General features: G+C 57.5%; 1 protein-coding gene across 1 annotated transcript in view; it reads left to right on the top strand.

Moving 5' to 3' along the window:
* Positions 1-2,079: 2,079 nt before the first annotated feature.
* LOC145338760 (haptoglobin-like) overlaps positions 2,080-13,138 on the top strand; it is a 59,894-nt gene continuing 48,835 nt past the window's right edge. The window contains exons 1-5 of the mRNA XM_080183149.1: positions 2,080-2,085; positions 3,132-3,216; positions 6,569-6,703; positions 8,019-8,153; positions 9,401-9,457. Of these exons, the coding sequence (XP_080039275.1) occupies positions 2,080-2,085; positions 3,132-3,216; positions 6,569-6,703; positions 8,019-8,153; positions 9,401-9,457 (418 nt within the window). The remainder of the gene's footprint in view (positions 2,086-3,131; positions 3,217-6,568; positions 6,704-8,018; positions 8,154-9,400; positions 9,458-13,138) is intronic.

Here is a 13,138-nt window from a genome sequence, read left to right as displayed (position 1 = left end):
CTCAGTTCATGTTTGGGTGAGTCGCAGTGTGGGAGGGTCAGTGCTGAGGGAGCGCCGCACTGTGGGAGGGTCGGTGTTGAGGGAGCTCCGCACTGTGGAAGGGTCAGTGCTGAGGGAGCGCCGCACTGTGGGAGGGTCAGTGCTGAGGGAGTGCCGCACTGTGGGAAGGTCGGTGCTGAGGGAGCACCGCACTTTTGGATTTTGTCTCCAGTATGTGGTCATACCTGGCACAGTTCTAACCATCTTTTATTTCAATCTTTCGTTTTAACCAGATATGCCCTTTCTCCCCGAGGAGTACACAGACCTTCAGCGTGAGTGTTTTTTGCAATATTTATTAATCTGAGCACTGTGGAGATCCTTTTATGGATCTGAATAAGGGTGGATTATATTGGATTGGCAGTGCTGAGGGAGCACCGCACTGTGGGAGGGTCAGTGCTGAGGGAGCGCCGCACTGTGGGAGGGTCAGTGATGAGGTAGCGCTGCACTGTCGGAGGGTCGCTGCACAGGGAGCACCGCGCTGTGGGAGGGTGAGTGCTGAGGGAGGTCCGCACTGTGGGAGGGTCATTGCTGAGGGAGCGCCGCACTGTGGGAGGGTCGGTGCTGAGGGGGCGCCGCACTGTTGTAGGGTCAGTGCTGAGGGAGTGCTGCACTGTGGGAGGGTCAGTGTTGAGGGAGCGCCGCACTGTGGGAGGGTCAGTGCTGAGGGAGCGCCGCACTGTGGGTTGGTCAGTGCTGAGGGAGCGCCGCACTGTGGGAGGGTCGGTGCCGAGGGAGCACCGCACTGTGGGAGGGTCGGTGCCGAGGGAGTGCCGCACTGTGGGAGGGTCAGTGCTGAGGGAGCACCGCACTGTGGGAGGGTCAGTGCTGAGGGAACGCCGCACTGTGGGAGGGTCAGTGTTAAGGGAGCGCCGCACTGTGGGAGGGTCATTGCTGAGGGAGTGCCTCACTGTTTTAGGGGTCAGTGCTGAGGGTATGCCGTACTGTGGGAGGGTCAGTGCCGAGGGAGGGCCGCACTTTGGGAGTGTCAGTGCTGAGGGAGGGCCGCACTGTGGGAGGGTCAGTGCTGAGGGAGGGCCACACTGTAGGAGGGTGGGGGCCGAGGGAGCGCCGCACTGTGGAAGGGTCAGTGTTTAGGGAGCGCCGCACTGTGGGAGGGTCAGTGCTGATGTAGTGCCGCACTGTGGGAGGGTTACTGCTGAGTGAGCGCCGCACTGTGGGAGGGTTAGTGCTGAGGGAACCCCGCACTGTGGGAGGGTCAGTGCTGAGGGAGCGCCGCACTGTGGGAGGGTCAGTGCTGAGGGAGCGCCGCACTGTGGGAGGGTCAGTGCTGAGGGAGTGCCGCACTGTGGGAGGGTCAGTGCTGAGGGAGCGCCGCATTGTGGGAGGGTCAGTGCTGAGGGAACGCCGCACTGTGGGAGGGTCAGTGCTGAGGGAGCACCGCACTATGGGAGGGTCAGTGCTGAGGGAGCGCCGCACTGTGGGAGGGTCAGTGCTGAGGGAGCGCCGCACTGTGGGATGGCCAGTGCAGAGGGAGCGCCGCACTGAGGGAGGGTCAGTGCTCAGGGAGCGCCGCACTGTGGGAGGGTCAGTGTTGAGGGAGCGTCGCACTGTGGGTGGGTCGGTTCTGAGGGAGCGCCGCACTGTGGGAGGGTCAGTACTGAGTGAGCGCCGCACTGTGGGTGGTTCAGTGCTGAAGGAGCACCGCACTGTGGGAGGGTCGGTCCAGAGGGAGTGCAGCACTGTGGGAGGGTCAGTGCTGAGGGAGAGCCGCACTGTGGGAGGGTCAGTGCTGAGGGAGCGCCGCACTGTCGGAGGGTCAGTGCTGAGGGAGCGCAGCACTGTGGGAGGGTCAGTGCTGAGGGAGCACCGCACTGTGGGAGGGTCAGTGCTGAGGGAGCGCTGCACTGTGGGAGGGTCAGTGCTGAGGGAGCACCACACTGTGGGAGGGTCGCTGCTGAGGGAGTGCCGCACTGTGGGAGTTTGTCTCCAGGATTTGATTATACCTGGCACAGATTCTCACTTTGTTTTATTTCAACCGTTTGTTTTAACCAGCTTCGCACATTCAGCTCTGGGGGCACCATGACGGTGAGTGTTTTTGCAATATTTATTGCTCTGGGCTCTGTGGAGATCCTGTTGTGGATCTGAATAAGGGTGGATTATAAAGGATTGGCAGTGCTCAGGGAGCACTGCACTGTGGGAGGGTCGGTGCTGAGGGAGCGCCGCACTGTGGGAGGGTCGGTGCTGAGGGAACGCAGCACTGTCGGAGGTTCAGTGCTGAGGGAGCGCCGCACTGTCGGAGGGTCAGTGCTGAGGGAGCGCCGCACTGTCGGAGGGTCAGTGCTGAGGGAGCGCCGCACTGTCGGAGGGTCAGTGCTGAGGGAACACCGCACTGTGGGAGGGTCAGTGCTGAGGGAGTGCCGCACTGTGTGAGGATTGGAACTGAGGGAGCGTCGCACTGTGGGAGGGTCAGTGCTGAGGGAGCGTCGCACTGTGGGAGGGTCAGTGGTGAGGGAGCGCCGCACTGTGGGAGGGTCAGTGCTGAGGGAGCGCCGCACTGTGGGAGGGTCATTGCTGAGGGAGCGCCGCACTGTGGGAGGGTCAGCGCTGAGCTAGCGCCACACTGTGGGAGGGTCAGTGCTGAGCGAGCGCTGCACTGTGGGAGGGTCAGTGCTGAGGGAGTGCCGCACTGTGGGAGGGTCAGTGCTGAGGGAGCGCCGCACTGTGGGAGGGTCAGTGCTGAGGGAGCGCCGCACTGTGGGAGGGTCAGTGTTAAGGGAGCGCCGCACTGTGGGAGGGTCAGTGCTGAGGGAGCGCCGCACTGTGGGAGGGTCATTGCTGAGGGAGGGCCGCACTTTGGGAGGGTCAGTGCTGAGGGAGGGCCGCACTGTGGGAGGGTCAGTGCTGAGGGAGGGCCACACTGTAGGAGGGTGGGGGCCGAGGGAGCGCCGCACTGTGGGAGGGTCAGTGCTGAGGGAACGCCGCACTGTGGGAGGGTCACTGTTTTGGGAGCGCCGCACTGTGGGAGGGTCAGTGCTGAGGGATCTCCGCACTGTGGGAGTTAGTCTCCAGGATAAGTTTGTTCCTGGAACAGGTTCTAACAATGTTTTATTTCAATCTTTTGTTTTAACCAGGTTTTGGCCCTGATGCCAGGGGGCACCGTGTCGGTGAGTGTTTTTACGATGTTAGTCACTCTGGGCTCTGAGGAGATCTTGATGTGTATCTGAATAAGGGTGGTTTATGTTGGATTCGCAGTGCTGAGGGAGCGCCGCACTGTGGGAGGGTCAATGCTGAGGGAGCGCCGCACTGTGGGAGGGTCAGTGCTGAGGGACTGTCGCACTGTGGCAGGGTCAGTGCTGAGGGAGCGCCGCACTGTGGGAGGGTCAGTGCTGAGGGAGCACCGCACTGTGGGAGGGTCTGTGCTGAGGGAGCACCGCACTGTGGGAGGGTCAGTGCTGAGGGAGCGCCGCACTGTGGGAGAACATAAGAACATAAGAAATAGGAGCAGGAGTAGGCCATCTGGCCCTTCGAGCCTGCCCCGCCATTCAATAAGATCATGGCTGATCTGTCGTGGCTCAGTTCCACTTTCCCGCCCTCTCCCCATAACCCTTAATCCCCTCTCTTATCAAAAACCCATCAACCCGCGTCTTAAAAATATTTAGCGAGGCAGCCTCCACCACTTCAACGGGCAGAGAATTCCAGAGATTCACCACCCTTTGAGTGAAGAAGTTCCTCCTCAACTCCGTTCTAAACCGCCCCCCCTTTATCTTGAGGCTGTGCCCCCTGGTCCTACTGTCCTTTCTGAGCGGGAAGAGTCTCTCCACCTCTATCCTATCCATCCCATTCATCATCTTATACGTCTCAATGAGATCTCCCCTCATTCTTCTAAACTCTAACGAGTACAAGCCTAGTTTATTCAGCCTCTCCTCATAGCTCAACCCCCTCAACTCCGGTATCAGCCTAGTAAACCTCCTCTGCACTCCCTCCAAGGCCAAAATATCCTTGCGTAAGTGCGGCGACCAAAACTGCACACAGTACTCCAGCTGCGGCCTCACCAATGCCCTATACAGCCGCAGCAAGACCTCCCTACTTTTATATTCAATCCCCCTCGCTATGAAGGCCAGCATCCCATTCGCCTTCCTGACCACCTGCTGCACCTGCAGGCTGGGTTTTTGCAACTCGTGCACAAGGACCCCGAGGTCCCTCTGCACTGTCGCCTAATGCAGTTTCTCGCCACTTAAGTAATAATCCTTCCTACCATTCTTCCTACCAAAGTGGACCACCTCACACGTGCCAACATTAAATTCCATTTGCCAGTTCCTGGCCCATTCGCCCAGCCTATCTAGATCCTTCTGCAGACTCTCCACACCCTCCGCACAATTTGCCGCTCCCCCAATCTTGGTGTTATCAGCAAATTTCGACACCCTACACTCGGTTCCCTCCTCCAGATCATCGATATAAATGGTAAATAGCTGAGGCCCCAGCACTGACCCCTGGGGCACTCCACTAGTCACCATCCGCCAATCCGAATAGCACCCATTGACCCCCACTCTCTGCCTCCTATTTGACAACCAATCCTCTATCCACGCTAACACCCTACCCCCAACTCCATGCCCCCTGACCTTCTGCAATAACCTCTTGTGAGGTACCTTGTCAAACGCCTTCTGAAAATCAAGGAAGATATACGCTCAGTTAGACCCACACTCGGAGCACAGTTCCCGTCCCCCTATCTCCTCGATTAGACCCACACTCGGAGCATAGGTCGGTGCTGAGGGAGCGCCGCACTGTGGGAGGTTCGGTGCTGAGGGAGCGCCGCAATGTGGGAGGGTCAGTGCTGAGAGAACGTCGCACTGTGGGAGGGTCAGTGCTGAGGGAGCGCCGCACTGTGGGAGGGTCAGTGCTGAGGGAGCGCCGCACTGTGGGAGGGTCGGTGCTGAGGGAGCGCCGCACTGTGGGAGGGTCAGTGCTGAGGGAGCTCCGCACTGTGGGAGGGTCAGTGCTGAGGGAGCGCCGCACTGTGGGAGGGTCAGTGCTGAGGGAGCGCCGCACTGTGGGAGGGTCGGTGCTGAGGGAGCGCCGCACTGTGGGAGGGTCAGTGCTGAGGGAGCGCCGCACTGTGGGAGGGTCGGTGCTGAGGGAGCGCCGCACTGTGGGAGGGTCAGTGCTGAGGGAGCACCGCACTGTGGGAGGGTCAGTGCTGATGGAGCTCCGCACTGTGGGAGGGTCAGTGCTGAGGGAGCGCCGCACTGTGGGAGGGTCAGTGCTGAGTGAGCGCCGCACTGTGGGAGATGGCTCCAAGATAAGTTCATGCCTGTAACAGGTTCTAACAATGTTTTATTTCAATCTTTTGTTTTAACCAGGTTTTGAAATCAGACCCAGGGGGCACCATGACAGTGAGTGTTTTTGCAATATTTATTGCTCTGGGCTCTGTAGAGATCCTGTTGTGGATCTGAATCAGGGTGGATTATCTTGGATTGGCAGTGCTGAGGGAGCACTGCACTGTGGGAGGGTCAGTGCTGAGGGAGCGCCGCACTGGGGGAGGGTCGGTGCTGAAGGAGCACCGCACTGTGGGAGGGTCGGTGCTGAGGGAGCGCCGCACTGTGGGAGGGTCAGTGCTGAGGGAGCGCCGCACTGTGGGAGGGTCGGTGCTGAGGGAGTGCCGCACTGTGGGAGGGTCGGTGCTGAGGGAGCGCTGCACTGTGGGAGGGTCAGTGCTGAGGGAGCGCCGCACTGTGGGAGGGTCAGTGCTGAGGGAGCGCCGCACTGCGGGAGGGTCGGTGCTGAGGGAGCGCCGCACTGTGGGAGGGTCAGTGCTGAGGGAGCTCCGCACTGTGGGAGGGCCAGTGCTGAGGGAGCGCCGCACTGTGGGAGGGTCAGTGCTGAGGGAGCGCCGCACTGTGGGAGGGTCGGTGCTGAGGGAGCGCCGCACTGTGGGAGGATCAGTGCTGAGGGAGCTCCGCACTGTGGGAGGGTCAGTGCTGAGGGAGCGCCGCACTGTGGGAGGGTCAGTGCTGAGGGTGCTCCGCACTGTGGGAGGGTCAGTGCTGAGGGAGCGCCGCACTGTGGGAGGGTCAGTGCTGAGGGAGCACCGCACTGTGGGAGGGTCGGTGCTGAGGGAGCGCCGCACTGTGGGAGGGTCGGTGCTGAGGGAGCGCCGCACTGTGGGATGGTCAGTGCTGAGGGAGCGCCGCACTGTGAGAGGGTTGGTGCTGAGGGAGCGCCGCACTGTGGGAGGGTCGGTGCTGAGGGAGCGCCGCACTATGGGAGGGTCAGTGCGGAGGGAGCACCGCACTGTGGGAGGGTCAGTGCTGAGGGAGCGCCGCACTGTGGGAGGGTCAGTGCTGAGGGAGCACGGCACTGTGGGAGGATCAGTGCTGAGTGAGCGCCGCACTGTGGGAGGGTCAGTGCTGAGGGAGCACCGCACTGTGGGAGGGTCAGTGCTGAGGGAGCACCGCACTGTGGGATGGTTGGTGCTGAGCGAGCGCCTCACTGTGGGAATACCTACCCAGGGAACGGTGGATTTTGGGAACTGGGTCTAACAGTGTTTTATTTCCATCTATTTTTTATCCAGCTGATGAAGCTGAGGATATCGCACACAAGGATGGTGAGTGTGTTTGCAATGTTTCGTATTTTGGGATCTCTGGAGACCTGGCTTTGCGGAATGAACCTGGACAAGTGTCGGATCTCTCTGTGGGGGAGAATCTTGGTAATAGTGATCATAACTCTGTCTCCTTCACACTCGCACTCGAGGGAACTGGGACCAAGCTATCTTGGGAAGCTTTCATCTGGAGTGAGGGGAAATATGAGGCCATCAGGCAGGAAATTCGAGGCGGAAATTGGAAGGAGTTTTCCCTCAGGGAAACGCGTGGAAGAAAGGTGGCAGATTTCCAAGGAATGTTTGTCCGGAGCTCTGCGTGACCGCGTTCCGATGAGACAGGGAAGTTTTGGTCGGTTCACGGGAACCGTGGTGTTCGGGAGGTGAGACAAATCCACTCGAAAAGAAAAGCTTCCGAAAGATTGAGGGAGCTGGGAGATGTTCGGGATCTAGAGGAGGATGAGACTTGTAGGAAGGAGGTTCAGAAGGAAATGAGGAGAGCCAGAAGGGGTGATGAGAAGGCCTTGGCGGGTAAGGTTAAGGAGAACCCCAAGGCCTTCTACAGATATGTGAAGAGGGAAAGGATGAGATTTGAAGGGATGGAACCGAGAAAAGGAGAACGGGGAGAGTCTGTGTGGAACCGGGAGAAATAGCAGAGGTGCTTCATGAATACTTTACTCTGGGATTCCCGAGGGAAAAGGATCTGGGTGGTTGTTTGGGCAGGTTTGGGGGCGGACTGAAAAGATTGAGTGTGTGGACGTTAAGAAAGAGGATGTGTCGGAGCTTTTGAATAGCGTCGAGATGGATAAGTCGCCGGGACCAGATGGGATGTTCCCCGGGTTACTGTGGGAGGCCAGGGAAGAGATTGCAGAGCCCCTGGCAATGGTCTTTGCCTCGTCGATGGAGAGGTGAAAAGTTCCGGAGGATGTTGTTCCTTTATTCAAGAAAGGGAATAGGGAGAGCCCGGGAAATGATAGACCAGAGAGTCTAACCTCAGTGGTTGGTCAGTTGATGGAGAAGATCCTGAGAGGCAGGATTTATGAAGATTTCGAGAGGTATCGTGTGACCAAAAATAGCACGGCTTTGTCAAGGGCGGGTCGTGCCTTACGAGCCTGGTTGAGTTTTTTGAAGATGTGACTGAACGCATTGAGGAAGGAAGAGCGGTGGATGTGGTTTATATGGACTTGAGCAAGGCCTTCGATAAGGTCCCCCCAGTGCAAGGCTTCTTGAGAAAGTAAGAGGGCCTGGGATCCACGGGGATCCACTGTGGGAGGGTCAGTGCCGAGGGAGCACCGCACTATGGGAGGGTCAGTGCTGAGGGAGCCACACAGTGTGGGTGGGAGCTGAAGGACTAAATGTGTTACTGATCTGTGCCTCACTGCACTCCCTCTCTGTCTCTCTCTCTCTCTCTCTCCTCCTGTTTTAGTTCACTGTGGCGTTCCTGCGAATATTTCTCACGGACATTATGAATATCTGTCTCATCACGATGATGACACCTATCTTTCCGTGATCAAGTATGTTTGCGATGGCCCGGTCTACCACCTCGAGGATCCCGAGGAGGGTAGGTAACGCTGCTGTCCGGGGGGCGAACCATCAAAGTGTAATCGAGTGAGAAAACCAACCCCCACACCCCCACCACCCCCACCAAAAAGAAAATCGTGCATCCCCTTCTGCTGACTATTGGGCTGAAATATTCTAGGGCAGCCTGTAACCTGACGTTGGTGGAATTTGGGGATACAGGTGTATTGCCAGCCAAATTCACCAGACACTCACTGAACGTTTGATGACACGCTGTTCTTATTCTTCTCTGAGTGAGCTGTGTCGATTGTGCTCCACCCACCGGCCTCCGGGTTATGGTTACAAGGCGACCAAGATTGTGTTCGCAATGTTTACCGGGTTAACTGAGGAGATCGCGAGCGGGCCTGGGGTGGGGGGGGTGCCACCAGTGATCGTTTTTTTTTCGAGAATGATGGGGAGAAACGCCAGCCATCCTGATATCAAAGGATGGCCATGTCAGATAAGCAGCAAACCTGCGCCATAAGGAACGCTGTGAAGAGTTCCCCTGGTAAATTTGAGCGATTGTTCCCAGACCGAGAGAAGCAGCTTCAGAGTCGGGTAAACTTCTGGTTCATTCTACCAAGGACACAACCAGGGAGAGAACATTTCTAGTCCCGTGTTGTTGGCTGAAACTGGGACGGTTCATGACCTTGTTAATCTGGGAGATCCAGGAAAGAGTGATCATAATATTAGGCAATTTTGGAATGGGTTTGGAGCAATTTGAGGAAATCCAAAATTAGCTGTTGTAAATCCCACACTCTGAGGCCCATCCCTCATTCACCCTACCCTCTCCCTGTCTCCCTCGCTCCCCCCGGCCTCTCCTGTCTCCCTCGCTCCCCCGCCTCTCCCTGTCTCCCTCGCTCCCCCGGCCCTCTCCCTGTCTCCCTCACTCCCCCAGCCCTCTCCCTGTCTCCCTCGCTCCCCCCGCCCTCTCCCTGTCCCCTCGCTCCCCGCCCTCTTCCTGTCCCTCGCTCCCCCCGCCCTCTCCCTGTCTCCCTCGCTCCCCCCGCCCTCTCCCTGTCTCCCTCGCTCCCCTTCCAGCCTCCGCCCCAGGGGGGTAGGGGAAGGGGTTAGAATGATGAAATCGAGGTGGAGGGGGATATGTCAGAGTACCGGGGGGGGTGTGACACTGCGATGGTTTGGGTAAATGTGGATCCGATTATCTGGATTTGTTCTCAGTCTGTCTCTGTGTCTCTCTCTCTCTCTCTCTCTGTCTCTCCCTCTGGTCTCTAGCTGTGTACATTTGTACAGAACAGAACAAGTGGAAGAACGCAAAACTGAAGTACAAATTGCCAGAATGTCACAAAGGTGAGAGAGAGATTAACCTCAGTAACACACAGTCTCCCTATCCCCTCGGTTACACCACACTCGGAGCACCGTGCACAGTTCCCGTCTCCCTATCCCCTGGTTAGACCTACAATCGGAGCACAGTTCCCGTCTCCCTATCCCCTCGGTGAGACAACACTCGGAGCACAGTTCCCATCTCCCTATCCCCTCGGTTAGACCCACACTCGGAGCTCAGTTCCCGTCTCCCTGACCCCTCGGTTAGGCCAACACACGGAGCACAGTTCCCGTCTCCCTATCCCCTCGCTTAGACCCACACTCAGAGCTCAGTTCCCGCCTCCCTATCCCCTCGGTAGACCCACACTCGGAGCACAGTTCCCGTCTCCCTGTCCCCTCGGTTAGACCCACACTGGGAGCACAGTTCCGTCTCCCTATCCCCTCGGTTAGACCCACATTCGGAGCAAAGTTCCCGTCTCCCTATCCCATCGGTTAGACCCACACTCGGCGCACAGTTCCCCGTCTCCCTATCCCCTCGGTTAGACCCACACACGGAGCACAGTCCCGTCTCCCTATCCCCTCGGTTAGACCCACATTCGGAGCAAAGTTCCCGTCTCCCTATCCCATCGGTTAGACCCACACTCGGCGCACAGTTCCCGTCTCCCTATCCCCTCGGTTAGACCCACACACGGAGCTCAGTTCCCGTCTCCCTATCCCCTCGGTTAGACCTACACTCGGAGCACAGTTCCCGTCTCCCTATCCCCTCGGTTAGACCCACACTCGCAGCACAGTTCCCGTCTCCCTATCCCCTCGGTTAGACCCACACTCGGAGCTCAGTTCCCGTCTCCCTATCCCCTCGGTTAGACCTACACTCGGAGCACAGTTCCCGTCTCACTATCCCCTCGGTTAGACCCACACTCGGAGCACAGTTCCCGTCTCCCTATCCCCTCGGTTAGACCCACACTCGGAGCACAGTTCCCGTCTCACTATCCCCTCGGTTAGACCTACACTCGGAGCACAGTTCCCATCTCCCTCTCCCCTCGGTTAGACTACACTCGGAGCACAGTTCCCATCTCCCTATCCCCTCGGTTAGACCCACACTCGGAGCACAGTTCCCGTCTCCCTATCCCCTCGGTTCGACCCACACTCGGAGCACAGTTCCGTCTCCCTATCCCCTCGGTTAGACCCAAACTTGGAGCTCAGTTCCCGTCTCCCGATCCCCTCGGTTCGACCCCACACTCGGAGCACAGTTCCCGTCTCCCTATCCGCTCTGTTAGACCCACACTCGGGAGCACAGTTCCCTTCTCCCTATCCCCTCGGTAAGACTACACTCAGAGCACAGTTCCCGTCTCCCTATCCCCTCGGTAAGACTACACTCGGAGCACAGTTCCCGTCTCACTATCCCCTCGGTTAGACTACACTCGGATCACAGTTCCTCTCTCCCTATCCCCTCGGTTAGACCCACACTCGGAGCACAGTTCCGGTCTCCCTATCCCCTCGGTTAGACCCACACTCGGAGCTCAGTTCCCTTCTCCCTATCCCCTCGGTTAGACCCACACTCGGAGCACAGTTCCGGTCTCCCTATCCCCTCGGTTAGACCCACACTCGGAGCACAGTTCCCGTCTCCCTATCCCCTCCGTTAGACCCACACTCGGAGCACAGTTCCCGTCTCCTATCCCCTCCGTTGAACCCACACTCGGAGCACAGTTCCCGTCTCCCTATCCCCTCGGTTAGACCCACACTCGGAGCACAGTTCCCGTCTCCCTATCCCCTCGGTTAGACCCACACTCGGAGCACAGTTCCCGTCTCCCTATCCCCTCCGTTAGACCCACACTCGGAGCACAGTTCCTGTCTCCCTATCCCCTCCGTTGGACCCACACTCGGAGCACAGTTCCCGTCTCCCTATCCCCTCGGTTAGACCCACACTCGGAGCACAGTTCCCGTCTCCCTATCCCCTCAGTCAGACCCACACTTAAGAACATAAGAAATAGGAGCAGGAGTCGGCCATCCAGCCCTTCGAGCCTGCCCCGCCATTCAATAAGATCATGGCTGATCTGTCGCTGCTCAGTTCCACTTTCCCGCCCTCTCCCCATAACCCTTAATCCCCTCTCTTATCAAAAACCCATCAACCCGCGTCTTAAAAATATTTAGCGAGGCAGCCTCCAGCACTTCAACGGGCAGAGAATTCAGAGATTCACCACCCTTTGAGTGAAGAAGTTCCTCCTCAACTCCGTTCTAAACCGCGCCCCCTTTATCTTGAGGCTGTGCCCTCTAGTCCTACTGTCCTTTCTGAGCGGGAAGAGTCTCTCCACCTCTATCCTATCCATCCCATCATCATCTTATACGTCTCAATGAGATCTCCCCTCATTCTTCTAAACTCTAATGAGTACAAGCCCAGTTTATTCAGCCTCTGCTCATAGCTCAACCCCCTCAACTCCGGTATCAGCCTAGTAAACCTCCTCTGCACTCCCTCCAAGGCCAAAATATCTTTGCGCAGGTGTGGCGACCAAAACTGCACACAGTACTCCAGTTGCGGCCTCACCAATGCCCTATACGGCTGCAGCAAGACCTCCCTACTTTTATATTCAATCCCCCTCGCTATGAAGGCCAGCATCCCATTCGCCTTCCTGACCACCTGTTGCACCTGCAAGCTGGGTTTTGCGACTCATGCACAAGGACCCCGAGGTCCCTCTGCACCGTCGCCTGCTGCAGTTTTTCTCCACGTAAGTAATAGTCCTTCCTACCATTCTTCCTACCAAAGTGGACCACCTCAATTAAATTCCATTTGCCATTTCCTGGCCCATTCGCCCAGCCTATCTAGATCCTTCTGCAGACTCTCCACACCCTCCGCACAATTTGCCGTTCCCCCAATCTTGGTGTTATCAGCAAATTTCGACACCCTACACTCGGTTCCCTCCTCCAGATCATCTATATAAATGGTAAAAAGCTGAGGCCCCAGCCCCGACCCCTGGGGCACTCCACTAGTCACCATCCGCCAATCCGAATAGCACCCGTTGACCCCCACTCTCTGCCTCCTATTTGACAACCAATCCTCTATCCACGCTAACACCCTACCCCCAACTCCATGTCCCCTGACCTTCTGTAATAACCTCTTGTGAGGTACCTTGTCAAACGCCTTCTGAAAATCAAGAAACACCACATCCACCGGCTCTCCTCTATCCACCGCCCTAGACACATCCTCATAGAACTCCAATAAATTTGTCAGACACAACTTCCCCTTAACGAAACCGTGCTGCGTCTGCTCTATCAAACAATTCTCCTCAAGATGCCTCGCTATTTTCTCCTTGATCACGGGCTCTAACATTTTACCCACAACAGACGTTAAACTAACTGGCCTATAATTCCCCACCTTTTGCCTGCCACCCTTCTTAAACAACGGCGTAACATTAGCCGTTTTCCAATCTTCCGGCACTTCCCCGGAATCCAACGACGTCTGGAAAATAACCACCAAGGCATCCACTATCACCTCCGCCATTTCTTTCAGAACCCTCGGATGCATTCCACCTGGTCCTGGGGACTTGTCCACAATCAGTCCCTCCAGTCTGTTGAGCACCGCCTCTCTAGTAACAGCAATGTCATTAAGACCCTCCAGTCCTACCACCTTTCTATCGCTAACACCCGGCAAATTATTCACGTCCTCCTCCGTGAAGACCGAAACAAAAAAGTTATTCAAGACCTCCGCCATTT

The sequence above is a fragment of the Carcharhinus amblyrhynchos genome, unplaced genomic scaffold, assembly GCF_965287045.1.
Source record: "Carcharhinus amblyrhynchos unplaced genomic scaffold, sCarAmb.v2.hapA chromosome_167, whole genome shotgun sequence".
NCBI classification, from domain to species: Eukaryota; Metazoa; Chordata; class Chondrichthyes; order Carcharhiniformes; family Carcharhinidae; genus Carcharhinus; species Carcharhinus amblyrhynchos.
The sequence above is the reverse complement of the archived record's forward strand: the minus strand, read 5'-3'. Positions and strand labels throughout refer to the sequence as shown.